Source organism: Felis catus, chromosome E3, assembly GCF_018350175.1.
Source record: "Felis catus isolate Fca126 chromosome E3, F.catus_Fca126_mat1.0, whole genome shotgun sequence".
Taxonomy (NCBI): domain Eukaryota; kingdom Metazoa; phylum Chordata; class Mammalia; order Carnivora; family Felidae; genus Felis; species Felis catus.
Genome location: NC_058383.1, coordinates 38,849,491 through 38,876,618, shown reverse-complemented (window position 1 = coordinate 38,876,618; position 27,128 = coordinate 38,849,491). Strand labels below are relative to the sequence as shown.

General features: G+C 57.5%; 3 protein-coding genes and 1 long non-coding RNA gene across 12 annotated transcripts; 3 read left to right on the top strand and 1 right to left on the bottom strand.

Annotated features, from left to right (window-relative positions):
- Positions 1-500: 500 nt before the first annotated feature.
- LOC101100173 (serine protease 27-like) lies at positions 501-5,599 on the bottom strand. Its single transcript, XM_011290768.4, has 5 exons — positions 5,466-5,599; positions 4,881-5,043; positions 4,043-4,320; positions 2,314-2,480; positions 501-1,141 (listed from the first exon to the last, which is right to left on the bottom strand). The coding sequence occupies exons 1-5, from the start codon at positions 5,584-5,586 to the stop codon at positions 872-874; spliced, it is 999 nt and encodes a 332-aa protein (XP_011289070.2). The 5' UTR covers positions 5,587-5,599; the 3' UTR covers positions 501-871.
- On the top strand, positions 4,207-8,055 carry LOC123382601. Of its 3 annotated transcripts, none has more exons than XR_006591199.1 (4): positions 4,207-4,298; positions 4,421-4,568; positions 4,964-5,050; positions 7,352-8,055. It is a non-coding gene; the product is annotated as an uncharacterized LOC123382601 (long non-coding RNA). The 3 variants fall into 3 exon arrangements; XR_006591198.1 differs by lacking the exon at positions 7,352-8,055 and adding an exon at positions 5,391-6,938; XR_006591197.1 differs by lacking the exon at positions 7,352-8,055 and having other exon boundaries at positions 4,964-6,938.
- A 1,405-nt stretch (positions 8,056-9,460) lies between these two features.
- LOC102900366 (serine protease 41) lies at positions 9,461-20,386 on the top strand. Of its 5 annotated transcripts, XM_023246964.2 has the most exons (8): positions 9,461-9,555; positions 9,671-9,700; positions 9,788-9,814; positions 10,012-10,177; positions 10,323-10,457; positions 11,078-11,361; positions 19,482-19,636; positions 20,059-20,386. In XM_023246964.2, exons 1-8 carry the CDS (start codon positions 9,489-9,491, stop codon positions 20,290-20,292), a joined length of 1,098 nt encoding a protein of 365 aa, XP_023102732.2. In that variant the 5' UTR covers positions 9,461-9,488; the 3' UTR covers positions 20,293-20,386. The 5 variants fall into 5 exon arrangements, 4 of the variants coding, with proteins under 4 accessions (XP_023102732.2, XP_023102731.2, XP_023102734.2 ...); XM_023246963.2 differs by having other exon boundaries at positions 9,474-9,555; positions 9,671-9,814; XR_002738996.2 differs by having other exon boundaries at positions 9,474-9,555; positions 9,671-9,814; positions 19,508-19,636; positions 20,059-20,198.
- Positions 20,387-20,519: 133 nt separating this feature from the next.
- On the top strand, positions 20,520-26,376 carry PRSS33 (serine protease 33). Of its 3 annotated transcripts, none has more exons than XM_045047959.1 (7): positions 20,520-21,645; positions 21,841-22,024; positions 22,463-23,898; positions 24,270-24,296; positions 24,439-24,984; positions 25,212-25,381; positions 25,536-26,376. In XM_045047959.1, the coding sequence occupies exons 3-7, from the start codon at positions 23,655-23,657 to the stop codon at positions 25,692-25,694; spliced, it is 1,146 nt and encodes a 381-aa protein (XP_044903894.1). In that variant the 5' UTR covers positions 20,520-21,645; positions 21,841-22,024; positions 22,463-23,654; the 3' UTR covers positions 25,695-26,376. The 3 variants fall into 3 exon arrangements, with proteins under 3 accessions (XP_044903894.1, XP_044903893.1, XP_044903895.1); XM_045047958.1 differs by having other exon boundaries at positions 21,841-22,580; positions 23,787-23,898; XM_045047960.1 differs by lacking the exon at positions 20,520-21,645 and having other exon boundaries at positions 21,879-22,024; positions 22,463-22,580; positions 23,787-23,898.
- Positions 26,377-27,128: the final 752 nt, after the last annotated feature.

Here is a 27,128-nt window from a genome sequence, read left to right as displayed (position 1 = left end):
GGAGGCTGAGGGTCCCGCTGAAAGGGGCCCAGCCTGCGCTCGTCTCCTCCCATCCCCTGCCCTGGTCGTAAACTGCAGGGGCGTCCAGTCACTCGCACCCCGGCCTCAGGTCCCAGCCCTGTGTCGCCTCCTCCAGCTGCCGGCTCACACGTGGCCCCTGGAGAGACAGGCTGGGGAAGGAGGGCGAGAGCCGGGCAGAGAGCTCAGCCTGGCTCTGATGTTCATACTTGGGGTGATGTGGATGCACCCCCAGCCCTGCCATGACCCCACTGAGCCTGGGGACGGGGCTGCTAGAGCGAGCGGGCTTGGGCAAGCCCTGGAGCTTGAAGTCCTCGGTTTCCCTGTCTGAGAAAAGCGGGAACATTAGTAACGCGGACCTCTGAGGGCTGCCGTGAGCTTGTGGTGACACCCTGGGGGTAAAGCGCCCACAAACAGGAAGTGCATTAAAATACACCCTTCTGGGGCCCCGAGGCGCGAGGCACGGGGCGGGTCACCCATCCTTCTGCCGGCTTGTCTTTATTGCCTCTCACATCGACAGGCCTGCAAAGGCACCAACCCAGTACCGGGGGGGGGGGCTGCGAACCCCAGTTTCGAGAGCCCCAGAGACCCACCACAGGAGCCCCTGGGCGTGGGTGCACCCTGGGACTCAGATGTGACTGGTGGGTGAGGGGTGGGGAGACCGGGCTCTGTCCCCAGGGGCTCACAGGCTGGCAGGGCGGGCAAGGGAAGCTCGAAGCCCATGGGGGATGCTCGAAAGGTGGGGTCGGGCCGCCGTCCGCGGGGTCTGAAGTCGGGGAGATGTGGGTAGGGGGTGGCTTCCTGAGGGAGAGAGGCCAGAGAGGGTCCCTGAGGACAGAGGGTGGGTGGCCGGTCAGGCGAGGCCCAGGGAGACGAGCGTGTCCCCCAGCAGATACAGAACCAGCAACATGGCAGGGAAGAAGATCCCGGCAGGGATCGGAGAGAAGTTTCTGGCGTCCGGTGCTGAGCCCTGGATGGTGTTGACAATCCACGCGGTGTAGATGCTGACGTTGATGTACACCCCCGGCCTTTTCGGGAGGGCGCAGTCATGTCCCCAGCTCACTACGCCTGCCTGGGTCCAGACTCCACCAATGTCGCAGACCAGAGGCCCTCCGGAGTCACCCTAGAGAGGAAGAGGAGTCCAGAAGGGTAGGGCCAGAGGGGCTGGGCTGCTCCCGGGAGGAAGTTCCCAGGGGCCTCCCCAGGCCCACCAACCTCCCTTCCACACTGCCGGCTAGGTCTAAGCGCACGGAGGGTCGGTGGGCTGGGTGTTATTGGAAGGCAGCAGAGGTCTGGGAATTAGGGGTCAAGCCCCTGGCGGATGGAGCACCATATTCTCTAAAGAAAACTGCATTTCAGAGAAGGGGCTCTGAGGAGCACTTCTGTGCCGCTAACAAAGTTGCTTGGTTTTTGACGAAAAAGTCTGTGGTAATACTAAGGGGGCACGTGAGATAAAGTGTGTTTTGCTTATAAAAGCAGACAAGGAGGGGGCGCCTGGGTGGCTCAGTCGGTGAAGTGTCCGACTTTGGCTCAGGTCACGATCTGGCAGTTTGTGAGTTCTAGCCCCGCGTGGGGCTCTGTGCTGACAGCTCAGAGCCCGGATTCTGTGTCTCCCTCTTTCTCTGCCCTCCCCGACTTGTGCTCGTGCTCTCTCTCTCTCTCAAAATAAATAAACAGTAAAAAAAAAAAAAATTAATAAAAAAAAGCAGACAAGGAAAGACCAAAGTAACCCAGACCAGAAGCGATGTTGCCCCTGAGGACAAGTTGCTCAAAGGCCCCGAGTGTTATTTTTTTTGGAGAGGAAAAAGACATTTCTGGCCCAAAAAGAAAAGGCTTTAGGGAGAGAAAATACGGTCACGATTTGTTTAAGCGTGTTTGCAAGTATTTCACGTTCTGATAATATTGGTGGGATATTTAAAGCGAGACCCGGTCCAGGAACTTTTTTTTTTTTCCTTTTCAAATTGCCCTCGGTATGTATGTATTTGAGAGAGAGAGAACGAGGACGAGCAGGGGAGGAGCGGGGGGGGGGGGGAGGAGGGAGACAGAGAGGGAGAGGTAGAATCCCAAGCAGGTTCCACGAGGTCAGCGCAGAGCCCGATGCGGGGCTCGATCCCACGACTCTGGGATCATGACCTGAGCCGAAATCAAGAGTCGGACTCTCAACCCACTGAGAGTCCCCCCCCCGGGCGCCCGACCCTGGTATTTCAAACGACGTTGCCCTCCTCCGCCCTGGGAGTCCTCGGGGGTGATGGGGAGCGGGAGACCCCGGCCCCCGCAGGGGCGTGGCTTGCTCACCCCGCAGGCGTCCTTCTGGCCAGTCTCGAAGCCGGCACAGAGCATGTCCTGGAGGATGACGGGCCCCGGGCTGACGGTGCCGGAATTCTCCAGATAGTAGTGGTTACAAGTCTGGGTGTCAATGAGGGGCAGGTACAGCTCCTGCAGGGTGAAGGGTGGAGGGAGCGCTGCGGGGCGGGGGGGGGGGGGAGCAGAGCTCAGAAGGGAGGTGACCGCCTCCTGGCTCTCAGCCACTGCTTGTCATTTCTGCCTGTCACTCTTCTGCTCCTCGAGGAGCGGGGACCTGCGTTTGTGTCCAGAAAGCCTGGCAGGAAGAGCCGCTGCCCCCCTCCCTCTGGCAGCGCGTGTCAGGGGTGTGGAGCCCTCCCCGGCGGCGTTGGCCTCCCTCCCCGGGCCCGGGCAGCGGGGTGAGCTGGACGCACTGTGGGGTGCGGGGCAAGAGCCGAGACCCTGGCCAGAGAGTGTGGTCAAGTCGCTGCCACCAAATGACCCTTCTCTTCTTGGCCCCCTAACGCTCAGGTCAAAAGCGGGTTGAGTGTGGCCTCTGAAAAATTCACGTCCGGGGCGCCTGGGTGGCTCAGCAGGTCGAGCGCCCGACTCGACCTCGGGTCAGGTCACGATCTCGTGGGGACGGTGCGGAGCCTGCTTGGGATGCGCTCTCTCTCTCTCTCTCTCTCTCTCTCTCTCTCTCTCTGCCTCTCCCCCACTTAGGCGCGCTCTTCTGCTCTGTCTCTCGATACGTAAATAAACTTAAACAAAATTCGTGTCCGCGCGGCACCCCAGAAGGTGACCTTCTGCGGAAATAAGGGCTTTGCAGATCGACCAGTTGAGATGAAGTCATGCGGGATCAAGGTGAGACAGAAAAGGAGAGAGCACACAGAGCAGAGGCCGTGGAAAGGTGGAGGCGGGTCCCCGGGGGATGTGGCCATGAGCCAAGGAACCCCAAGCATGTCCCGGAACCACCAGAAGCTGGAAGGAGTGGGAAGCCCGGCCCTGCCAGCATCTTGACGTCAGACCGTGGCCTCCTGAACTGTGAGAGAACAACATTTCTGTTGTTTTAAGCCCGCCCCCCCCCCGCCCCGCCCCGGTTTGTGGTAGTCTGTTATGGCGGCCAAGGACAAGGTGACATTACAGCATGGCGCTGACGGTGGTGATGGCTGCTGGCCCGCCGCGTACCGAGAATTCACTCTTGCCCGGCCCTGCCGGGAGCTCCTGAAATGCCTCACTCCGTGTAACCCTCACGTTAACCCCGCGAGGTTAGCCCTGGAAGCTCTACTTGTCCAAGGGGGGGAAGCCACAGCCCAGCGGGGCTGGTGGAGGTCACCCAGCCAGGACTGAGGCCAGGCGAGCAGGCCCTGGGTCCCAAGCCACGAGGGCAGGGGTCGTGTGTAAATTCTGCGGGCATATAAGGGGCACCGGCACTGGGCAGTCAGAATGTTCCGGGCCCCAGCCTGGGCCAGCATTCCAGAGCTCTGCCGGGGCCTGGCGTTAGTCCTTTGGTTACGGTGTGCTGGGAGGGCAGACCGGGGAGCCTGACGGAGGGTCTGGGGCGGCAGGCTGCTCATTCATGGCAGCATTTCAGTGGCTCCCCTCTGCCGTGTGCAGGCTCCACGTTCGTCCTGTATGAGTGTGGTGGCGGGTGCGGCCAGCCCTGGGGAGGGGGGAGGCCGTAGGCCCCGTCAGCATTGGTCCCCACCCAACACCTGCCACAAGCTCAGGGTGTCCTTACGTATATTTGTGGCGACGTTCCCCCAGCCGGTGACCCAACACCAGGTGCCGTGACCCAGAGAGTCTCCGGGTTTGGGGAGGCAGACTGGAAGGATGAGGTCAGTGAAGGTGACAGGTGCAGCCAGCCGCACCAGGGCGACGTCGGCTCTGTTGTTCTCCTCCCAGTACTCGGGGTGCTTGATGAACTGGGCCACCGCGCGGAGCTCCTGGGGCTCCCCGGCCTGGGGGTAGGAGGAGATGGAACCCAGCAGCACGAAGTAGGCGGACAGGGGCTGCTTCCTGGAGATGGGAGAGTCGGGGTGGGGGGGGTGAGGGCTGTGCCAGGGTCCCATGGGCGGGGACCGGGGATGATCTTGATTCGAGGGTCCTGATGCTACAGATAGACGGCTTTGCGAGCTGTGCGCGTGCCAGAAATGAGAAGTGCCCCACCCAATCCTGGGACCACCCCTGCCGGACACCCACGCCCCCCTCTGGCGACTGTACCCCAGGCCCAGGAGGTGGTCACCTGCCCAAATGCTGCCCAGCTGGTGAGCGGTGCACTTGAGGCCTTGGCCTCTCAAGGGATGTTTCCGTGTGGGGGCCTTTGGTTTCTGGGAAGCGAATCATTTCTTGGCGGGTGGACGATGGGAGGGCCGGACGGTCTGTCTCCTCCCTCCCTCCCTCCCACCCCTGCCAGTGCCCAGCCTTGAGGACAGGGACCATCCTGGGTGGATAAGTGACGACCCTCCTCCGCCTGTCTCCAGATGGGCAGAAGGCTGTGGTTCACACGGAGAAGGGAGGGGGAAGGGCAGGTCCCGGCCACCCCGGCACACGCCTGTGCCCACCGCAAAGATACTCACTGGTCGAAGCAGTGGGCTGCAGTCAGCACCCAGGCCTCGGTGATCAGGGAGCCCCCGCACACGTGCTGTCCGTGCTCCCTCAGGCTGACCTGCCACGGCCACTGGCCCGGCTGGGCATCCTGCCCCGACACGATGCGGCCTGACACTTGTGGGCGTCCGCACACTGCGGGGTGAGTCCACGGGCCGCTTATGCGTGGTCCCCTCTGGGCTCCCCTGGCCCTGCAGACCCGCCCTCATGTATCCCTGCTGCTCGGGGGTTGGCACCCGGTCCCTTCTCCTCAGGCCCCACGAGGTGCAATTCTTTGTGACGTAGGACCCCGCGCTCCAGGGGAGGACTCGGGGTGGTGCCCCGCAGCTGAGCTGGGGGAAGCCGGAGCTGGGGCCCTAAATGGCTCCTGGGACAGCCGGAACGCGGCTCGGTGCGGGTGGACGCTGAGGTCTGGGGTGGCTGAATGAGGGTCCCCTCCCCCTCCCCGCATCTGGGCTCCTTGGAGGACCTGCCCCACACAGGCTATAAGGCGCGGGGCGGGGATCACACATCGGCTGCACCTGCCCCTCCTCTCGGCACCCCGATATTCGTCCTACCTGAATCCAGGTCTGTCGCGCTGGCGTTCACCAGGGAGAAGTTGGGTGGGAGAGCAGGGGGGCTCCCCTGCAGAGCCACGGAGAGGAGGGAGAGCAGGCTGGCGGCGAGGGCCGGCGACATGGTATGTCCCAGCCACCACTTCCGCGGCTGGCTCTTGGGGTCAGAGTCCTCAGACACTCGGGGGGGGGGGGGGGGGGGGGGGGGAGAAGATGGCCGCAGCCAAGCCCAGGTTCTGGGCTTGTCCTGGGGTGTGGCTGACTCCTCCGCGCCTTGCCCTTGGGGCTCGGCTCCGCACTGCTCCTGGGCACAGTGTCCTTGGCCTCCGCCACGTCTTCGGCCAGACGCTCGGGACCTTCCCTCCCCCGCCCTGGCCTCACTGGCCTCGCGGCACCAACCACGCCACCATTTACGGGACACTTCCCGTGTGCGGGCCTGTGTCACCCGTGTCACGTTCCTCCCGACTGATTCGCCAGGCGCTATTATGATCCCCCTATGCGGCAGAGGAAGCGGGACTCCCGTGGTGTAATGACTCACCAGAGGTCGTACAGGTGACAGAGCCACATACCTCTGTGCTCTGTGCTGGGGCGTCTGGTACCCTGAGAAGGGCGGGGGGGAGAGGAACCGCAGACCCGAGGTCACACCCGGTCTGCCCCCTCGGCCTTCGTGTTCACCCCGGGGCTCTGAAGGGCCCGAGGTGGGGCCGAGATGCCTGCAGAGTGAGAGGGGCCCGTGATCCACGGGGGCAGAGCAGCGAGGAGACGCCCCTGGTATCTCTCCCTGACCGCAAACAGCAAGCGCCTGGATGGCCGCTGTGCTCCCCTCGCCTCGCCTCTGTAAAGCCCCGTGGGTGGCTGTGGCCGAGAAAGCAGAGCTGACCAGCCTAGGGCGCCGGGCAGGGAGGGACGCAGGACACTTTCCCTGGTGGCTAAGTTTTCTCCTCTCCACAAGCAGCCGTCCTTTCTGAGGCCCCCGCGCCACCTGGCCTCCGCGCACCTCCCTCTCCAGAGGGCTCATTCCCCCTGGGGGGCCATGGTGGGGCTCTGAGCAGCCCCAAATACCTGATTTAGGTCAAAATCATGTTCAGTGAACGCTTTGGCGTTACTGCCTTTCCCACCTACCTGATCTCTTGATTTCTGAGGGGAGAAATGTGAATTTCCTAGTATCTGGAGTATTAAGAACTTAAAAAAAAATTTTTTTTTTTTTTTTGCTCGATGTATTTCAAAGCTCTGTTATTGGGGGCATAAGGGCTCATGCCTCATGTCTTTTCAGTGACGTGTCACTTGTGACACAGGGCTTGTGACGTGTCAATGTAAAAATGTCTGTATTTCATTCCTTTCCCCCCCAAAGTTTATTTATGGGTTTATCAAGCCCATGAACAGTGAGTGAGATCATGACCTGAGCGGAAACCAAGAGTTGGACGTTTAACCAGCTGAGCCGCCCGGGTGCCCCCACCCCCCCGCCACCCCGTATTTCATTCTTAAGTCTTGGGTTCATTTTCATCTCGTGGGCAATTTTGTCACCAATTTTGTCACAATAAATATATATATATATATATTTATATTAAAAAATTGGAATTTACGTGCTAGAATACTCGTACAATAGGAAAGCACTTCTGTTAACAGTATTATCGATTTTTTGTGCTTGCAAAAGAAGCTTAATATGACTCCCCGATGCCTTACGAGGATCAAGGCACATCCTGCCTGCTTGAGATTTTTTTTTTCTTTAGTTTCGTCCCAGAAATTCCGTTTGAGAACCCCTAGATTATCAGAATTATGTAAGAGCCAGAGTAAAGCTGACTTAAGGACGTCACAAGGGGACTTATCATCGTCACAATGAGTGTTGCTTAAAACCCACACCCACTCAATAACTGTTTTAGTGTTCACAGGTCACTGGTCAACTGCTGAGTGTGAGACTGAGGAGGTAAAACACACACAGCCTTGTGCTGGGGTTGGAATGTTTGTGTCCCCTCCCCCCCCCCCCAAGTTCATATATCGGAATCCGTATGTTGAAGCCCCAGGTGATGTGTTTAGAGGTGGGACCTTTGCAAAGCAATTAGGTCCGAAGGGTGGAGCCCTCATGAGTGGGATCAGTGCCCTTATAAGGCCACGTGAGGACACAGGGCAATGGCAGCAGCTGTGAACCAGGAAGGGGCCCTTCCCAGACACCTTGACCTCAAACTTCCAGCCCAGGAACTGTGAGAAATAAAATATTCGTTGTTCATGAGCCACCCGCCCACTTTATGGTATTTTGTCAGCCAGCAAAGCATTTGACTCAGAAATGATGTCACATCCCTCCTCTTCTACGTCGGCTCGTCCCATTCCTCGTGTCTGCCGAGCTCGTGGTGGGAACTCGGTCTCCCCGTGGACTTACATAAGCTAGGCCAGTTCACAGTCCCGGACAGATGCCTGGGACGTCTGGTGCCAACATCAGGACACCAGTCTGCTGCCGGGGAGTCTAGAACTTGGCCTTCTCTTTGTCGTTTCTCAACCCTTGATTTTATTTTACTTAACACACTTCTTGGTTTGTATTCATTTTTTTATGTTCTATTTATTTTTGAGAGAGACAGAAAGAGAGAGCGCGAGCAGGGGAGGGGCAAAGAGAGAAGGAGACACAGAATCCGAAGCAGGCTCCAGGCTCCGAGCTGTCAGCACAGAGCCCGACGCGGGGCTCGAACCCACGAACCGTGAGCTGAAGTCAGACGCTCAACCGACTGAGCCACCCAGGCGCCCCTTTTCCTGCCTAACTCTTGTTTAGTGTTTGTGAACACTCTCGCAAGAGCTTTCGAAGCATACCAGTTGGCGTCCTCCAAGCTGTCCGCTGCTCCGTGTATTTATTCCCTCCGTTTTCCTCGAAGCCGGTCCCTGTATTCAAACAGATCGTTCTGGTGCGTGTGTGGGTTTTCCTCCAATGTTGCTTTATCCTTAGTGGCCGTGCAGTGACAACAGGTTAAGTGAACAGGCCTAGGATGAACCGACCCTCGACCAGGTCCTAGGAAATCACCTCTGAGTCTGCAAAGTCTTGCTTGGAAAGAGCGTCTTTGTAGACCGGGAGCCTTGGGCCACTCCAGATACTTGATACTAATAGCACAGTTGATGGGACCGCCTCGGGCCACACTGCATCACTTGGACCACAGGAGGTGCCCTAGTCTGAGGACTAGGGTTAGCCACGTGGGCTGTCCACCCTGCCTCTGTCACGGAACCCCAAGGATAAAAACTCCAGACACCCAGGCTCACATGAGCTTCCCCGGCCGGCACCCCTTCACGTCCGTTGTCACGCATCATTGCTGGGAGAATTAAGCTCTGCCCATCTGACTCCATTGCTAAGGGGAAGCTGGAAGCTTCCACCTGGTCTCTCCTAGACTCTGTCCTCCACGCCTTGTACCACTGCAGTGAACCATCACCATGGGGATGACAGCTTCTCTAGGTCCTGTGAGTCCTTGTAGTGGATCAGTACTCTGAGGGCGGTCCTGGGGGCCCCAGTTCAGTTGTTCACTCACATCTATAACTCAAGAGACAACTTGATGACTTTGGTGCCCTGCACCAGTGCCCAAGGACGAGGCAGACTGTCTGTAGGCTCTGTGGGGCTGGGTGGGGCCAGCTGGGAGCAGCAGGGAGGCTGGGAGGCCTCCAGGTGGCCCACATCAGGCCATTTCACTCGGGCTCCTGGAAAGGACCGTGGCTTTTAGCAGCAGCCCAATACCGCCAGGCCCCCAGCGGGCGCTGGGTGAGGACTTGCTCTCACGGGGGTCCTGGTGGGGACCGGCCTTGGCCCTTCCCCGAAGACGCGCTGGGTGGAGGAAGGGGGGCAACGAGCCGGGCAGCCGGGATCCCAGGGCTGCAGACAAGAACCGTTTGGGGGCACGGTGTGGTTGGGGTACCCAGCTCGAAGCCCTCGGACCCGGACCGGTCCCGCTGGGGGTGGGGGGGGGCAGCGTCGCGGGCGTTCCCTGCCCCCACCCCCCGCCCGGGGGCGCCCCGAGCGGGCGGAAGCAGAGGGGGCGCCGCGAGGCGGCAGAGGCGGCCATGGGCGCGCGCGTCCGGGCGCTGCTGCTGGCGCAGCTGTTGGTGCGAGCGGGGCTCCGGGGACAGGGTGAGCTGAGGCGGGGGCTGCGGGCCGCCCCAGGGGTGGTGGGGGACGGCCGGGGCGCGTGCAGACCGCGGGGAGCTCACCTGGCCGCCCGCCATCCCCCCTCCGGGCCCCCCAGACGTTCGGGATCTGGACCAGCTGTTTCCAGGTAAGGCGCCCGGGACGCGCGCCTCCCCGCGCAGGGCACCTGAGCCGGAGCGCAAGGGGCGCCTCATCTTTTCCTCTCCCCGCGCAGGTTTCGAGAACTCGTCGTTGCTCACGTGTAACTGCCGGGCCCCGGGGGTGGGGGGTGAGTGGGAGGGGCGGCGCCCGCGCGCCACGTGGGGAGGGGCGCGAGGTCCCCCGGTCCCTGGGCGGCGCGGCCCCGACGCGCGCGTTTTCCCAGGGGCCCCTCGCGTTGGTTCCCGCGGGCTGCTGGGGCGGCCGGGGTCGTGTGGCTCAGCCGTGTGTCCGTCCCAGGGCCCTGCGGCCGCCACAAAATCCAGCCGCGCGTGGTGGGCGGCAAGGACTCGGAGCTGGGGCGCTGGCCGTGGCAGGGCAGCCTGCGCTTGTGGGGCGCCCACCACTGCGGCGCCAGCCTGCTCAACCGCCGCTGGGTGCTGTCGGCCGCGCACTGCTTTGAAAAGTGAGTCTGGGGGCGGGCGGCCCTCCGAACGGGGGTTGGGGGGACGCGTCCTCCGGGCCTGACGCGTGCGGATTCAGCTCTCTTATGCTCCCGAGCCCCGGCTCGGCCGCAGCCACGTGAGAAAACCCTGTTCCGTTTTTTCCAGAACGTTCTTTACAGCATTCCCGTGCCCTTTTGTGTCGTGTTCTTTTCTGTCTTCTCTTCTCCCGGGATGGCAGCACCAGCCGCCCCCTCCTCATCCCACCTCCCCCGGTGCAGGTGCACCACGGGGTGGACCGAGGTGGGCGAGCTCTGGCCACAGAGCCTGGCCTGCCAGGACCGTGGGCTTGGGGAAGCTATTTTGACCGCACCTGCCTAGTCCTGTGCATCTGTTCTTTTTTTTTTTTTTTTTTTAAGTTTTAGAGCGGGAGCGCTGGCAAGCACAATGGGGGGAGGAACAGAGAGAGGGAGAGAGAGAGAATCCCAAGCAGGCTCCAAGTTGAGTCTGCCCCATGCGGGCCTCAAACCCACAAACCTTGAGATCGTGACCTGAGCCGAAATCAAGAGCTGGACGCTCAGGCTGAGCCACCAGGGTGCCCTGTTCATTCTTTTTTAGGATTGCTGTGGGAGGTGACAGGCCGGTTGAGTGACCAGCCAGATCCGACCTCAGGGAAAGGCCCTTCCTGCCCATCCCCGCATCCCCCGTCCCCGGGTTCTGGGATTTTGGCCCATCTTCTCTGGGCTGCCATCATTTCTACACTGGGCGCGGTGGCCCGTGAGAGGAAGTGCTAACCGTGTCCAGGATAAGCCCTAGCAGCACCCCTGCGGCCCCGCCTCAGGGAATGTCTCCCCTCCCCCGTGTGTGCTCAGGGGGCCCTCCCTCTTCTGAAGACCCTTGCCTGCTCTCTCCTCCCTCACCAGACACAAAGATCCCTCGAAGTGGACGGCTCAGTTTGGTGAGCTGTCCTCCAGGCCAACTTTCTGGAAACTGTGGACCTTCTACCATCGGTACAGGGTGAAGGATATCGTCGTGTATCCCCAGTTCAGTGGGACTTCACTCAAGGACATCGCCCTGCTGAAGCTGTCCTCCTCTGTCACCTACAATAAGTACATCCAGCCCATCTGTGTTGCGGCCTCTTCCTCTGAGTTCCAGAACAAGGCTGACTGCTGGGTGACTGGCTGGGGGCACATCGAAGAAGGTCAAGGTGAGGCTGGGGGCAGGTGGGGGGTGGGGCAGGGGGCTGCGGGCTCCGCTGTCTGTTCCGTCCACAGCGGCTTCAGCAGCCCCCACCTGGGTGTCTGTGCAGCTGGGTCCCTCCTGGGGGCTGCCCAGCAGTGCCTGCCCCCCCCCCACCACCAGGGCAGGACCTCCTGTCCCCACACCCCGTTCCCTCTGCCTTCCAGAGACCGTGAGCCCGAAGCCACAGTGAGAGGGAGGCCAGCTGGGCCCAGGCCCGTGCTTCCCACCCGGCCTGCAGGGGTGTGGAAGTTTCTGGGGTGGGCTCCTCAGAAAGGCCTTGGGTACGTGGGGTTTTTTAAATTGAGATTTAACTCACAAAACCTAAAATTCACCGTGTTCAAGCATACGGTGCAGTGGTGTTGAGTGTAATCACGGCTGTGCAACCATCACCATCGTCTAGCTCCAGAACATTTTTCCCATCTCAGACTGAAACCTCGTACTTCCTGGCCTTTACTCCCAATACCCCGTTTTCCCCTGGCAATCACCCATCTGCTTTCTGTCTCGGGATTTCCGGACTGTGGACATTTCATAGAAATAGAGTCCCACAGCGCGTGGTTTTCTGTCCCTGACTCCTTCACTCAGCATATTCAAGGTTCGTGTGTGGTCTAACGCGTACCTGTACCCCGTTCTTTGAGGTTTGGTTCACGTAATGTTAAACTAATCATTTTATTCCTTTTTTTAAAAGGTTTTTTACAGTTTTATTTATTTTGAGAGAGAGCGAGCGAGTGAGTGAGAGCATGAGCGGGGGAGAGACAGAGAGAGGGAGAGAGCCCCCCAAGAAGGCTCCACACCGTCAGTGCCGAGCCGAATGTGGGGCTCGAACCCACGACCGCGAGATCGTGACCCGAGCCAAAATCAGGAGTTGGACTCTTAACTGACTGAGCTGCCTAGGCGCCCCTAAATTAATCATTTTATTATTTTTTTTAATTAATCATTCTCAAGCATACAATTCCGTGACATTTAATTTAGTATGTTCACGGTGTATAACCATGAACTCCATCAAGTTCCAAAACATTTTCATCCCTCCCAGAGGAAATCCGACAGTCACTGACCAGTCACTCCCCCTTACCCTCTCCTTCCGGCCCTTTGGCGGCCACTAACAAGCCTTTTGTGTTGATGGATATACCTATTCTGGATTTTTCATGTAAATGGATTCATACGTTATGTGACCTTCTGTGTTTGGCCTTTTTCATGTAGCGTGGTGCTTTAGAGATTCATGGGTGTTCTAGTATGTATCAGAGTTTTCTTCCTTTTTATGGATGAATAATAGTTCATCCTATGGATAGACCACAATGTATTCATCCATTCTTCCATCGATGGACTTTTGTGTTGTTTCTGCCTTTTGGATACTGTGAATAGAGCTGTTATGAACATTCATATACAAATCTTTATTTGAACACCTCTTTTCAGTTCTTTTGTGTATATATCTAGGAGTGCAGTTGCAGAATCATGTGGTAATTCTATGTTTAACGTTTTTTAAAATTTATTTTCAGAGAGAGAGCAATCGGAAGGGGCAGAGAGGGAGAGAGAGAATCCTAAGCAGGCTCTGCACAGAGCCCGATGCGGGGCTCAATCTCATGAACCGTGAGATCATGACCTGAGCCGAAATCAAAAGTCGCACACTTAACCGACTCAGCCACTCAGGTGCCCCTGCCCGTTTTTAATTTGAGTTGTCTTTGTTGTTGAGTTGTAATAGTTCTTTATGTATTCTAGATACTAAACCCTCATCAGATGCACGATTTGCAAATATCTTCTCCCATTGTGTAGCTCTCTTTGCTGCACTTTCTTGCTAGTATCTCTTGATGCACAAAATTTGCAAAATTTTGGGGCGCCTGGGTGGCGCAGTCGGTTAGGCGTCCGACTTCAGCCAGGTCACGATCTTGCGGTCCGTGAGTTCGAGCCCCGCGTCAGGCTCTGGGCTGATGGCTCAGGGCCTGGAGCCTGTTTCCAATTCTGTGTCTCCCTCTCTCTCTGCCCCTCCCCCGTTCATGCTCTGTCTCTCTCTGTCCCCAAAATAAATAAACGTTGAAAAAAAAAAATTAAAAAAAAAATTTGCAAAATTTTGATCAACCTCAAATTATTTTTCTTCCGTTGCTTGTGCTTTTGATGTCAGGTCTAAGAAACCACTGTCAGATTCAAGATCATGAAGATTTACTTGCATGTTCTTGCAGAGTTTTATAGTTTTAGCTCTTAAATTTATGTGTCTGATCCATTTTGAGTTGATTTTTGTACATGGTGTGAGGTAGGGGTCCAACTGCATTATTTTGCCTTTAGATATCCAGTTGCTCCAGCACCGTTTGTCACAGAGACTCCTCTCCCCAATTGAATTGTCTCAGCATCCTTACTGATTGACTGTAGATGTGTGGGCTTATTTCTAGACTCTGAATGGTACTCCATTGGTGTGTATGTTCATCCTTGTAGCAGGACCTCATTGTCTGATACCTGTAACTTTATAATATATTGAAATCAGGAAGTGTGAGTCTTCTAACTTTGTTCTACTTGTTCAGTAGTGTTTTAGCTATTTGGGCCTGTTGATACTCCATATAAATTTTAGGGCCAATTTGTCAATTTCTGCTAAAAAGAGCATTGGGGTTTGGAAAGGGATTGCATTGAATTTGTAGGTTGCTTTGGGGAAGCATTGCCACCTTCATTATATTATATCTCCAATCCATAAATAAGGGATATATTTCCATGTATTCAGGTCTTCCGTTTCTTTCAGCGGTGTTTTGTAGTTTTTGTTAATAAGTCTTTGATCGCCTCAATTAAATGTATTCCTATTTTCTTATTTTTGATGCTTTGTAAATGAAACTTTTTTTTTTAATTTTTTTTTCAACGTTTTATTTTATTTTTTTTTGGGACAGAGAGAGACAGAGCATGAACGGGGGAGGGGCAGAGAGAGAGGGAGACACAGAATCGGAAGCGGGCTCCAGGCTCTGAGCCATCAGCCCAGAGCCCGACGCGGGGCTCGAACTCACGGACCGCGAGATCGTGACCTGAGCTGAAGTCGGACGCTCAACCGACTGAGCCACCCAGGCGCCCCCTATTTTCTTATTTTTGATGCTTTGTAAATGAAACTTTTTTTTTTTTAATTTTTTTTTTCAACGTTTTATTTTATTTTTTTTGGGACAGAGAGAGACAGAGCATGAACGGGGGAGGGGCAGAGAGAGAGGGAGACACAGAATCGGAAACAGGCTCCAGGCTCAGAGCCATCAGCCCAGAGCCTGACACGGGGCTCGAACTCACAGACCGCGAGATCGTGACCTGGCTGAAGTCGGACGCTTAACCGACTGCGCCACCCAGGCGCCCCGAAACTTCTTTTTTTTAAATGTTTATTTATTTATTTTTAAGAGCGAGAGAGAGCGCAAGCAGAGGGTGGGGAGAGGGGGGTGGAGACACAGAATCTGAAGCAGGTTCTGGGCTCTGAGCCGTCAGCATAGAGACCGACACGGGACTCGGACCCACGAACTGTGAGATCGTGACCTGAGCCAAAGGCCAAAATCAGACGCTCAACCAGTGGAGCCACCCAAGTGCCCCAGTAGAATAACAGACTCTTGTGGTTTGATCTTGGGTCCTGTAATTTTGCTGACTTCATTTATTAACCCTAGCCCTCTTTAAATGTATTCATTATGATTTCATGTATACACACACACACACACACACACACACACACACATATGTACGTATGTGTGTAGATATGGATGATCATGTCATGTATGCATAGAGATAGTTTTACGTCTTCTTTTCCAATTTGGATGTGTTTTATTTTTCTTGCCTAATTGCCCTGATGGGAACTTCCAGAAAAATGTTAAATGAAATGGCAAAAACTGGCATCATCATCTTGTCCCTGATCTCGGGGAAAGCTTCCCGCCTGTCCCCATTCAGTGTGATGTCCGCTGTGGGTTTTTCACAGCTAGTGTTTATCGTGTTGAAAAAGTGCCTTCTATTCCTACCTAGCTTATTGAATGTTTCTCTAATGAAGGAATTTGGATTTTGCCACCTGCTTTACCAGCATCCGCTAAGAGGAGCCTGTGGGTTTTTTTCCTTCATTCTATTAATGTCTGTAGCACATTATATTGATTGGTTTTTGTCTGTTGAACCGCGCTTGCATTCGTGGGATAAATCTCACTTGGTCGTGGTATACAGTTCTTTTGCTATGCTGCTAGGTTCCGTTTGCTAGCATTTTGTTGAGAATGTTTGCATATATGTATTTTTTGTATATATACCTTTTGCATATATATATATACACATATTATTATTACTATTATTATTACAATTATTGCATTAAGGATATCGGTCTGTTGTTTCTTTTTCTTGCGACGTCCTTGTCCGGGATTTGGTGCCCCCATGATGCTGGTCCCAGGGAATGAGTTAGGAAGTATTCCTTCTTCTCCGATTTTTTGGAAGAGTTTAAGAAGGATTGGTGTTCGTTTCTTCAGAGGTTTGGTAGAATTCACCACTGAAGCGATGTGGCCTGAGGCTTTTCTTCACTGTGAGGTCCCTGACTACAGATTTCATCTCTTACTGGGGTGTTCAGATTTTCCGTTTCTTCCTGAGTGAGTTTTGGTAGTCTGTGTTATCTAAGATTTTGTCCATTTCATCCGCCTGATCTAATTTGGGGTATAGCTGTTGCCCTTATAGTCCTCATTTACTGCTGTAAAGTCTGTAGTTATGTCCCCACTTTCATAATCAGTTTTGTTGATCTTTCAAAGAACCAAGTTTTGGTTCAACTGTTGATTTTCTCTATTTTTCTATTCCCTACCTTGATTTCCTCTATTCTCTATTATTTTCTCCTTTCCTTCTGCTTTTGAACTCAGCTTGCTTCTAGTCCCTTAAGCCGTAAATCAGGGTATTGGTTTGAGATTTTTCTCCTGTATTATTGTGGACATTTCCAGCAATACGTTTATTTCCTTCTGAGCACTGCCTGCACTGAATCCCGCAAGTTTTGCTGTGTCATGTGTTCATTTTCATTCATCTCAAAGTGTTTTTGCATTTGCCTTGTGATTTTTTTCTTTGATCCTTTGGTAAAGAATATGTTGTTGAATTTCCACATATTTACAAATTTTTCAGTCTGTCTTCTTTTACTGGTTTCTCACCTCAGTCCACTGTGGTTGGAGAAGATGTTTTGTATGATTTCAATCTTTTCTAGTTTATTGCAACTTATTGTGTGGCCTGACATATCGTCTATCCTGGAGAGTGTTCATGTGTACCTGAGACGGGTGTGGATTCTACTGCTGGGGCAGGTGGTTCTGTAAACTTCTGTTAGGTCTAGTTAATTTATAGTGTTACTCAGGTCTTCTGTTTTCTTGTTGATCTTTCTGATTCTATTCATGATTTTTTTAAATGTTTATTTTAGGGAGACAGAACGCAAGCAGGAGAGGAGCAGAGAGAGAGAGGGAGACACAGAATCCGAGGCGGACTCCAGGCTCCGAGCTGTCAACGTGAAGCCCGATGTGGGGCTCGAACTCACGAAACCGTGAGATCATGACCTGAGCCGAAGTCGAACATTCAACCGACTGAGCCACCCAAGTGCCCTTGATACTATTCATTATTAAAAGTTGGGTATTGAGGGGCACCTGGGTGGCTCAGTCGGTTGAGCATCCGACTTCGGCTCAGGTCATGATCTCACAGCTTGTGAGTTCGAGCCCTGCGTCGGGCTCTGTGCTGACAGCTTGGAGCCTGGAGCCTGCTTCGGATTCTGTGTCTACCCCTCTCTCTGCCCATCCCCTGCTTGCTCTCTGTCTGTCTGTCTCTCTCTCTCTCTCTCTCTCTCAAAAGTAAATAATAAAACATTTAAAAAAATAATAAAATCTTTTTTAAAATTATTTTTAGAGAAAGAGAGTGCAAGCAGGAAAAGGGGCAGAGGGAGAGAGAGGGAGAATCTTAAGCAGGCTCCACGCTCAGTGTGGAGCCCAAAGTGGGGCTCGATCCCACGACCATGGGATTGTGACCTGAGCCTAAATGAAGTCTGACGCTCAACCACACAACCGACTGAACCACCCAGGGGACCCTGGATTCTCTATTTTTTTTTTCAGTGTTTTTTTTTTTTTTTTTTTTTTTTGGGGGGGACAGAGAGAGACAGAGCATGAACAGGGGAGGGGCAGAGAGAGAGGGAGACACAGAATCGGAAACAGGCTCCAAGCTCTGAGCCATCAGCCCGGAGCCCGACGCGGGGCACAAACCCACGGACCGCGAGATCGTGACCTGGCTGAAGTCGGACGCTTAACCGACTGCGCCACCCAGGCGCCCCCAACTCTATTTTTAATTCATGCCAATTTCTGCCTTTTAATTGCAATTTAATCCATTTAACTCATTTCCATTAAAACTAACTACTGATAAGTAAGGATTTACTTCTACCGTTATTCTATTTTTTCTCTGTATCTTGTCACATCTTTCAATATCTGTATCTGTACTTTATATCTTTTTTATTTCCTCTTTTTGTGTTTCATTGATTTTTATTAGTGGTCTGTGTTGATTACCTTCCCGTTTCGCGTTCTGTGTATTTTCTTAGTGGTTGACCTGGGGATTACGATTAACAACTTATTGTTTAAAATTTTTTTTTAAACTTGATTTTTTTTTTTTAACTTGAGAGAGTGAGTGCGAAAGTCGGGGAGAGGGGCAGAGGGAGAGAGAGAGAGAGAGAATATGTTAAGCAGGCTTCACGTTCAACACAGAGCCTGACGTGGGGCTCGATTCCACGACCCTGGGACCATGACCTGAGCCAAAATCAACAAACGCTTCACCCACTGAGCCAGCCAGATGCCCCAACAAGTTAAGTTTATAACAATCTATGTCGGATTAATAGCAACTTAGCTTCAGTAGTACACAAAAATTCCGTTCCTTACGCAGCTCTTTCCTCAGAGATTTAGAATTGTTGTATGCACGTGTCTTAAATTATAAAGGAAGGGAAAGAAGTGATAAACCAAAGCCATAACAGGCCCGGCTCTCCTATTTACCCCTGTGGTCACCTTTACCAGCGCCCTCTCTTTCTTCCTATGAACGGACACTGGCCAGGGTCCTGAAGACCTCCCTTCCTCCCTTTTCTGTTTCTAGTAAGGCAGGTCTGCTAGGGACGAACCTTCTTGGCGTTTGTTTATCTGAGAATCTGTTCATCGCCGCCTCATTTTCTGAAGGACAGCCTGATAGAGAATTCTGATACAGAATTCTCGGTCACCTGTTTGATTCTTTCGGCCCTTTGAATGTGTCATCCCGCAGCCCCCCCCCCCCACCGCCTCCAGGGTATCTGAGAAGAATGTGGCTGTTAATCTTGGTGGGGATCTTTGATGTGACACGCATGCAGCTTCTCTCTTGCTGTCTCCCGGAGTCTCCCCTTCGATACTTTGATGAAAATGTATCTCCGGGTAGATCTCTTTGTGTTTCTCCTGCTCGGGAATTGCTCAGCGTCCTCAAGACAGGGATTCATACCTTTTGTCAAATCTGGGGCATTTTCGGGGCGCCTGGGTGGCTCAGTCGGTGAAGCGTCCGACTTCGGCTCAGGTCACGATCTCGCGGCCCGTGAGGTCAAGTCCCCCGTGGGGCTCTGCACTGACAGCTCAGAGCCTGGAGCCTGCTTTGGATTCTGTGTGTGTGTGTGTGTGTGTGTGTCTCTCCCTCTGCGCCTCCCCTGCTTGCACTCTCTCTCTCTGTCTCTGTCTCTGTCTCTGTCTCTGTCTCTAAAATAAATAAACATGAAGGAAAACTCTGGAGCGTTTTCAGCCTGGATGCTGCAGATGAAGTATGTTAATCCTCCACCATGTCGGTGTCAGCCCCGCCCCCTGAGCGTGCTGTGGCTGAGGGACCTCCCCGGTGGCCCAGCTAGGGGCTGTCATCTTCATTCTCCAGATGGGGACACTGAGTTTCAGGGAGAAGCGGTGACCGCCCGCCCATCCCTTGGGTCCTTCTGTGACATCGTTCATCGCCCATAATGTGAAGGGTGCTGGGCTGGGGGCAGAGGCGTCATCGAGAGCGATGTCCCGGACCCTGTGGGGGCCCCGGGGAGCCCACCCCCCCCACCCTCCCCCTGTCCCAGATGGCAGGGGAGGGGCCGAAGCTGTCCTCTTCCTCTCTCTCACCCTCAATCCCTGGCAGTTCTGCCGCCTCCTTACCGTCTCCAGGAAGCACAGGTGTCCATCATAAACAACTCCAGGTGCGACTTCCTGTTCCGACGTCCGGGTTTCCTCAGTTATGACCCGGATGACATGATTTGTGCTGGCTCTGAGAATGGCCAACGTGATGCCTGCAAAGTGAGTACGCCTGCCCCCACCAGGGCCTTGCTGGACCCGGGCACCACCCCTCCCCACCTTGGGCCTGGGAGCAACCCCCCTGGTGCCCACCAACCCACCCGAGTTTATTCATGAGAAAACAACCATGGGCCTTATTTCTCCAGCTTGTACAACAAGCATTAATTGTTTTGCCTTCATTGTATCACCTTTGATTCTCACCTGACCCCTGGGGGGGGAGGGAAAGGGGCAATTTGAGACCGATGCCCACTCTGCAGATGCAGAAACTGAGGCTCGTTCGCTTCTGGGGTGGGGAGTAGGATGTGCACCCGGTCTGCCCGGCTCCACAGCCCCTCCTGCTGTCGCCACAGCTGTCCCTGCCCCTCCGCCAGCCCCTCACCTGCCCCCTGCCCCGCCAAGCCTGGCTCACCCGCGCTGCTCCCCAGGGTGACTCCGGTGGCCCCTTGGCCTGTGAAAAGAGAGGTCTGTGGATTCAGGTTGGAATCGTGAGCTGGGGATCGGGCTGCGGTAGACCCAACCGGCCCGGGGTCTACACCAACGTCAGTGCATATTTTGACTGGATCCAGATGCTGATGGCCCGCGGCACCCCCAGGCCAGTCCCCTCTCGGCTGCTCCTGCCCCTCGCTGTGCTCTGGGCCGGGCTCCTGCAGCCGGCCTGAGCCCAACGGAGTCCTGAGAGCTGGGGCCCTCTGCTGAGCCAGGCCCCGTCCCCCACCTTGTCCCTTTTCTAATAAACTCCTTAGCGTGTTGGAATCGATGCCTCGCAGAGCATTCTGTGGCCCCGGGTGGCTCCCTGGACACCCTCACGGTCCCCCCGGGATCCAGTCCTTGACTCCTAAATCTCGCTCCAGCGGTCTGCGCCATTCGGGTTTGGGTGACGAACCACGGAGCCCTCTCTGGTTGGTTCAATCAGAAAGATAGTTTGCGGGAGGACGTGAGTCACCCCCGGGTCTCTGGGGGCCAGGAAGACCGGAGCGGGGTGCAGCGGGGGGAGCATCCCGAGCCCCCCGGTGCTCATGCCGGTGCGACCCTCCACCCAGACGCCAGACGCTCCCGGTCCTACCTCTGTCCCCGAAAGGCCGACCCGGGACCAGGACTGGGGTGCGGGAAGTTTACTTGGGAGGTGACGCCGGGAGGCCCCAGTGGGGAGGAGGGAAACCGAGGCAGGGAGGGAAGCAACCCGATGGCGTTTGCCCAAATGAGGGGGTTCCCGCCGAGGGCAGCGGAGGCAGAGTCCTGCTGGAGCGGAGAAGCCGCAGGAGCACGGCTCAGCATCGCCCCCTGGAGGACAAGGACACCGGGCGTGGGCTTCTCTCCAAGCTCGAGCACCCCTGGTGAGGCCGGGTGGAGGGGGGCAGCCTCGGCCTGGCCCAGGCCCCAGGCCAACAGGGCAGCCTCCGGGGCACCTTGGAACTGCTGAGGCACATTCCTCCCCTCGGCTCCCCACCCCCTGCCCCCAGTTGTGGAGAGACAAGTAGAGGAGTGGGAGGGGTGGCTCTCACCGCCTCTGCCCCGCCTCCGACAGCCTCGAGGTTTATAGGGCGACACGTTCAGGCTTCATGCGCTGTGGCGGCCCTTGAGGCTGGAACTCCCCTTCTCCCTCTTCACAATGAGGAAACTGAGGCCCCGGGAGGTGGCGGGACTGAGTCACCCCCCTCACCAGGGTTTTTGTCCGCCTCTCACTGCCCACGGACCTGCCGGGCCCCACACGGAGGGGCCGGCAGATCCCTGGGTGGCGAGTCCCCAGCCGTCTCCCGGGCATGCCGTGGGGTCTCCTACAGCGTCCGTCCATTTCCGCTTCCACAACCCACCCTCCGAGGAGCTGGAACCTGAGGGCGCCTCCTGTCCCCTGCTCCGAGGCCCTCCAAGCTGGCCCCAAGAGGATCACCCACCACCCTTGGTGTCCCACATGTCGCTGGAGGATGGCACTCTTCTGTGCCCCGCACCGGCTGCCCTGCAGCACCGCTCCGCGGGACCCCCTGGCAGGGCCGGGATGGCCCCTCCAGCAGCAGGTAGACTCCTTCCGCTTCCGGGGCCCGGGGCCTGCGTGAGCGGCTGCGTAGGACCACTGGCCCCCGCCTGAGCCGTGTCGCCCACAGGGTCGCGTTTGGAGCCACCTCCCCAGAGGCTCGGAAGGATCCCCGCAGTTGCCACAGCCCGCCCCCTCCCCATGCCCGGCTCACCCCTACACCTCTGCCTCTCCCCAGGCTGATAAGGACAACCTCTGGTTGTTACATCAACGTGACGTGGGGACTCTGGCTGCGGCCACCCCAAAGGGCTTGGGATCTGCTGTGACATCAGCACGCACGCGAACCGGATCCTGAAGAGCCGGCCGCCGGCTGGTCTCCCCGGGGCCGCCCCCCGCCCCCCACCTCCTCCTCCTGCCACCAGGTACAGAGGGTAGGGCTGGACATTTGTCACACGAGTCCTGTGCTGCAGGCAGTGGGCTGGGCACTGCCACCGTGACGCGCCCGCGCAGGGCAACAGGCTGTGAAACGTATCTTCTCTTCTCCCTTGATGGACTGTGCTCTTGGGCCATCAGGAGCTGTTTATAGAGTTGTGGTTTTTTGATTCCATCCTTGGCATTTAGAGACCTTGTAAGCAACAGAATCCCCTAGAACTAGCATGAGTGCAGGAAAGTCATGTCAGAGGCAGAAAAGGTGGTTGGGAGAAGGGCAGGGACTCCCGGACTAGGAGCTCCAACACCGCAGGGCACTCTTTCTCAGTGTGGAAGGTTCCAGGCGCTCAAGCCAGCTGAGAGTCCTCGCCTGTGACCATGGCCATGGCTGCCCCACCCTCAGGCCTCCAATGGGTCCTCTCTCTTTCCAGGATAAAAGCCCCAGGGAGAGATTCTGGTTGGGTCCGGGTCACGTGTCACCGGGACAGTGGCCCCAGACTGGGTCGTTCGTCCTCTCCTGAGACTGGGGGCACGTCTGTGCCAGAGAAGGTAGCGTGGACTCAGCTGTGAGTCAGGTCCCCTCCCCGGGTTTCCCCAGGGGCCATTTTTGCCATGGGACTGAAGGGTGAGGGCTGAAGGGGACGTGGGCCCAGCAGAGGTCTGTGCCTCAGTTTCTCAGTCTGACACAAGGGTTGGGTTTGGGGGCCCTTTCCAGGGGTTCTACTGGCTATTCAACCAGTTTTGGCCCCTCCCTGCACGAGCCAGCTTCTCAGAATGAGTGTTGTCATCTGTGCCCTCCACCCCGTGCCCCTAGTTTCCAACAGGCAGGGAGCCAGGTCCCCTGCGGGACAGGCTTCCAGCCTTTCGGCCACAGCTCCCCCATCAAGTTTGGCGCCCGCCCCCAGACATGGCTGTGTGTCCCCGAGGTTCGCTCTCCCAGCAGCCTCACTGTCCTGGCCACACCCAATCCAAGAGTGGACCGTGTCCCAAGGTCAAGTCGGCTTCTGCTTCTGGTCAAGCAAGAAAGAGTGCCGGCCAGCCCCGAGGCAGCCATTTCCCACTTTGAGGGCAGGGCAGGGTCTGGCTGGGGCTCCGCGTGGGCCGCTCCCGGATTTCTGGACAGAACGGTCGAGTCAGCTGCTCCCGTGACCGGCACTGTAAGGAGCTGGGAGCTGGGATCAGGTTCACAGATGAGCGGGCAAGGATTCTCCAGAGCTTCCTGGCCTGACCGCAGGTCTCCGCCCCTGGCTTTGCCCGGCCCTCAGCAAGCTGTCAGCACCGCGGCCCGAGCCGGGCGTCCTTTGACAAACCCAGGTGTCCCTTTCCTGCCACCTCACAAGCGCTGCTCAAAGCATCTTTGTTCGAGGCGGGACTGGTGAAGCCGCAGCCCCGCCCTGGCCTCCTTAATCACCCCCTGGCCAGGCCCACACACCCCCAGTCCCTTTAAGCCCCCAGGTCCTGCCCCTGCCCAGTCAGCAGGGAGGGCACCGGCCATGCAGGTAAGAGCAGGTTCAGGGGCAGACGGCAGGCCATGGAAATAGGTCGGGGGGCAGGGGCCAGGCTCCAGGGCTCCTGTGGAGGCCGGGGGGGGGGCCCAAAGCTTGGAGGGGTTGGAGCACAGTCATGGTCCCCGGGGTGCGGGGACAGGGAGGTGCACAGGACCTGTGCCCCTGGGATACGTCCAGGGCCAACCAGGGGCTGAGGGAACACAGAGGGCCTCTGGGGCCTGGGGCTAGGACCCTCCTCTCCCTGCAGGCACCGCCCGGAGTCCAGACCCTGAGCGGTGTCACCCTTCCCTGGCCCAGCTCTGAAGACAGAATGAGGGGGGCCTCCCGCCTCCAGCTTTTGCCGCTGCTGTTGCTGCTAGGTGGGTGTGGGGCAGGGGCTGGGGGCTGTTCCCAGTGTCCCGTGTTACCCCTCCCCGGCCTGGTTCCCCTAGAGCACTTTGGGGTTCCTAATCTCGGCTTCAAAGGTCCAGGTTCTCTCCGTCACTGACCTTGGGCTCTCCGAGCTCACATGTGCCCATCTGCGTAAGGGGTACAAGTCCCCCCCACCTCACAGTGCTCTGGGGAGGGTTAAGTCGGGTAACCTGTTGATTGCACAAAAGCCTGGCACCAGGTCGGTGCCACAAATGTGTTTCACCCTCCTTCCTAGTCTCTGACCTCCCTCCCTCTCCCTCTCCCCCTGTTATCTGACACCAAATTCATAATCCGGTCCCTTCCCTCCTTCCTCCCCCAGGAGCTCCTGGGACACCGGACTCTGCAGGTAAGGAAGCCTCCGGGTCCCTGGCGCCACCCCCTCCCTAACCTTGGCCCTGCGCCTCTCCCATCGCAGGATCCCACGCGCCTGCCAGCGCCCCCCCCCCCACGTCTTCCGCCCACCCTCGCGCCCTCCTTGTCCCCTGCAGCCTGCGGGCAGCCCCAGGTGTCCAGTCGGATCGTGGGGGGCCGGGACGCTCGGGACGGACAGTGGCCGTGGCAGGCGAGCATCCAGCACCGCGGGGCGCACGTGTGCGGGGGCTCGCTCATCGCCCCACAGTGGGTGCTGACGGCGGCGCACTGCTTCCCGAGGTCAGCGGGGTGCGGGGGCGCCGCCAGGCCGGCTCCGGGGGATGCGGGGGCCCGGGGTGCCGCGGGGACCGGGGAGGGGCCGCCGTCCGCAGCGCCGCCCCTGTCCCGCAGGCGGGTGCTGCCGTCGGAGTACCGCGTGCGCCTCGGGGCGCTGCGCCTGGGTTCCGCCTCGCCCCGCGCGCTCTCGGCGCCCGTGCGCAGGGTGCTGCTCCCCCCGGACTACTCGGAGGGTGGCGGCCGCGGCGACCTGGCGCTGCTGCAGCTGAGCCGCCCGGTGTCCCTGAGCGCCCGCATCCAGCCCGTCTGTCTGCCCGAGCCCGGGGCCCGCCCACCGCTCCGAGCGCCCTGCTGGGTCACCGGCTGGGGCAGCCTCCACCCCGGAGGTGAGGCAGCGGGGGTTGGGGGAGGGACAGGGGATCCTCCTCCACCTCCCTCTGACCGGGAGCCCCCCACTCTCCCAATCCGGGACCCAGCGAGACCTCCAGGGACCCAGACCTCCTCCCGGTCAGACAGGCGGGTCCCACCACTCCTGCTTCGTGCCTCGCCCTCTCCCCGCTCCTATAGTCCCCCTTCCTTCCCCCGCTCCTATAGTCCCCCTTCCTCCCCCCAGTGCCACTCCCAGAGTGGCGACCTCTGCAGGGAGTAAGGGTGCCGCTGCTGGACACGCGCACCTGTGACCGCCTCTACCACGTGGGCACCAGCGTGCCCAGAGCGGAGCACATAGTGCTGCCCGGGAACCTGTGTGCCGGCTACGTCGAGGGCCACAAAGATGCCTGCCAGGTGCGGGAAGCTGCCTGGAGCCCCTGGAACCCGGCTCCCGTCCCAGCTTCCTAGGACCCAAGACCCAGGGGCTGTACCTCCTGGCCCCCAACCCCCAGAAATGCCATCCCAGATCTTCAAAGGGCTGAGATCTAAGCCCGACTTTCTCCTGCAGGGTGACTCTGGGGGACCCCTGACCTGTGTGACGTCTGGGCGCTGGGTCCTGGTGGGTGTGGTGAGCTGGGGCAAGGGCTGCGCCCTGCCCAACCGTCCAGGTGTCTACACCAATGTGGCCACTTACAGCCCCTGGATTCGGGCTCGCCTCAGCCTCTAATGCAGTGAGCTGGAGCCAGAGGCTGGGGTCCCTCTGAGGACCTGCACGTTCCCTCCCACCTTGCCCCTTCCCACTTAAGGCTCATAAGCCTTAGAAAGCTGCGGGGCCATCCGTCTCTCCATCCCCTGCCTCCTCCTTGGAGCTCACCAAACCCTAGCCGCCAGCCCTCCTCCTGGAGCCTCCCCTGCGTCCCCGGGTCTCACACTCCTCCTTCCCCGTCCTGCTCACTTTTACCCTTCTCTGCTCCAGCCAGGGGCCTGGGCACCCAGAGGCGGGCAAGCCAGCTGGTGCCCGGTCTGGCCCGTGTGCCTGCCTTTTTCTGGAGAAAGTCAGGGAAATTCAAAGTGTGAGAGGGATTCAGCCCCAGAGAGATGATCCTCCATTGCTGGCTTTGAACATGGAGGAGCTGCTGGCGAGGAGCCACAGGCGAGCGGCCTCCAGGAGCGGAAGCCAGCCCCCGGCGGCGGACAGCCAGCAGGGGGCACCTCCGTGCCCCGACTGCAAGGAAGGGAAGCTGGCCGACAACCTGAATGAGCTTGGGACCCCGTTCCCCCCACAGCCTCCAGAGGAGCGCCCACCCCGCATCAGCGTGCCCACCAGACCAGGCCCTTGAACCCAGCGGAGCCCACCCAGACCTCTGGCCTGCAGAGTTATGACTTAATAAATTTGTGTTGGTTCAGGCCGCCATGTTGCTGGTCTTTTACTACGCAGCAACAGAAAACATATAGATCGTGCCCTGTTGCATTGGGGTCTGGGTGGGCGCGCCATGTGCTCTGAAAGGCTCAGGGGCCTCGGCACCTGGGCCGGGAGCCCCCAGGCAGGCCTGGCCAGAACTCCTGCTGTGCCTGATTGGTTCTGTTGTTATAACCATACTTGCGGGGAGGGTCTGGGGCTATGTCCTCCCTGTGGCAGGGGCCCACAGACCCAGGACCCCCCACCCCCCTCCACCTGCATCTGGCCCTTTGCAGCTCCCTGCCCACCCTTGTGTGCCTGGGACCTGGGTCCAGTCCCCTCCCTGCCATCTCCTCATTCCCAGGCCAAAGACCATCCATCCCAATAGATACAGCTCAGTTTCTAGAACTGCAGAAGGAACAAGAAATGGAACAAACCCTGGAAACCCCAAAGCCTAATCGTTGGAGTTACGAGGGCCAGTGGAGGAATGGGATGGGGGAAGGCCATCATCAAAGGTGCAGCCTGGCGGGGCAGGCCTGAGCCACGCGGGGCAGGCCCTCCATCTGGGGTAGAGCTTCACCACCCTTGGAGGGTGGTTATCGGGGAGCAGGGCGTCCGGAATGGGGCTCGTCTGTGGACATGTCAGCAAGGGGACCCTGGTGACCGCTGCTGGGTGATGCCGGCCATCCTCGGTGGCTCCCTCAGTCTGGAGCCAGCTAAGGGGCCTTCCCCAGGACGCCTCCCAAGACACTGAGGTGGGAA

Coding starts and splice junctions, on each gene's coding strand:
- LOC102900366 (XM_023246963.2), top strand. CDS start 9,489: ATGGGCGCGCGCGTCCGGGCGCTGCTGCTGGCGCAGCTGTTGGTGCGA. Junction 10,458..11,077: donor GCACCACGGGGTGGACCGAG/GTGGGCGAGCTC, acceptor CTCCCTCACCAG/ACACAAAGATCCCTCGAAGT. Junction 19,637..20,058: donor GCCAACGTGATGCCTGCAAA/GTGAGTACGCCT, acceptor GCTGCTCCCCAG/GGTGACTCCGGTGGCCCCTT.
- LOC101100173 (XM_011290768.4), bottom strand. CDS start 5,586: ATGTCGCCGGCCCTCGCCGCCAGCCTGCTCTCCCTCCTCTCCGTGGCT. Junction 5,044..5,465: donor CGCGACAGACCTGGATTCAG/GTAGGACGAATA, acceptor CTCACCCCGCAG/TGTGCGGACGCCCACAAGTG. Junction 4,321..4,880: donor GCAGCCCACTGCTTCGACCA/GTGAGTATCTTT, acceptor TCCCATCTCCAG/GAAGCAGCCCCTGTCCGCCT.
- PRSS33 (XM_045047958.1), top strand. CDS start 22,410: ATGGCCATGGCTGCCCCACCCTCAGGCCTCCAATGGGTCCTCTCTCTT. Junction 22,581..23,786: donor GCACGTCTGTGCCAGAGAAG/GTAGCGTGGACT, acceptor CTCTCCCTGCAG/GCACCGCCCGGAGTCCAGAC. Junction 24,985..25,211: donor GGGCAGCCTCCACCCCGGAG/GTGAGGCAGCGG, acceptor TCCTCCCCCCAG/TGCCACTCCCAGAGTGGCGA.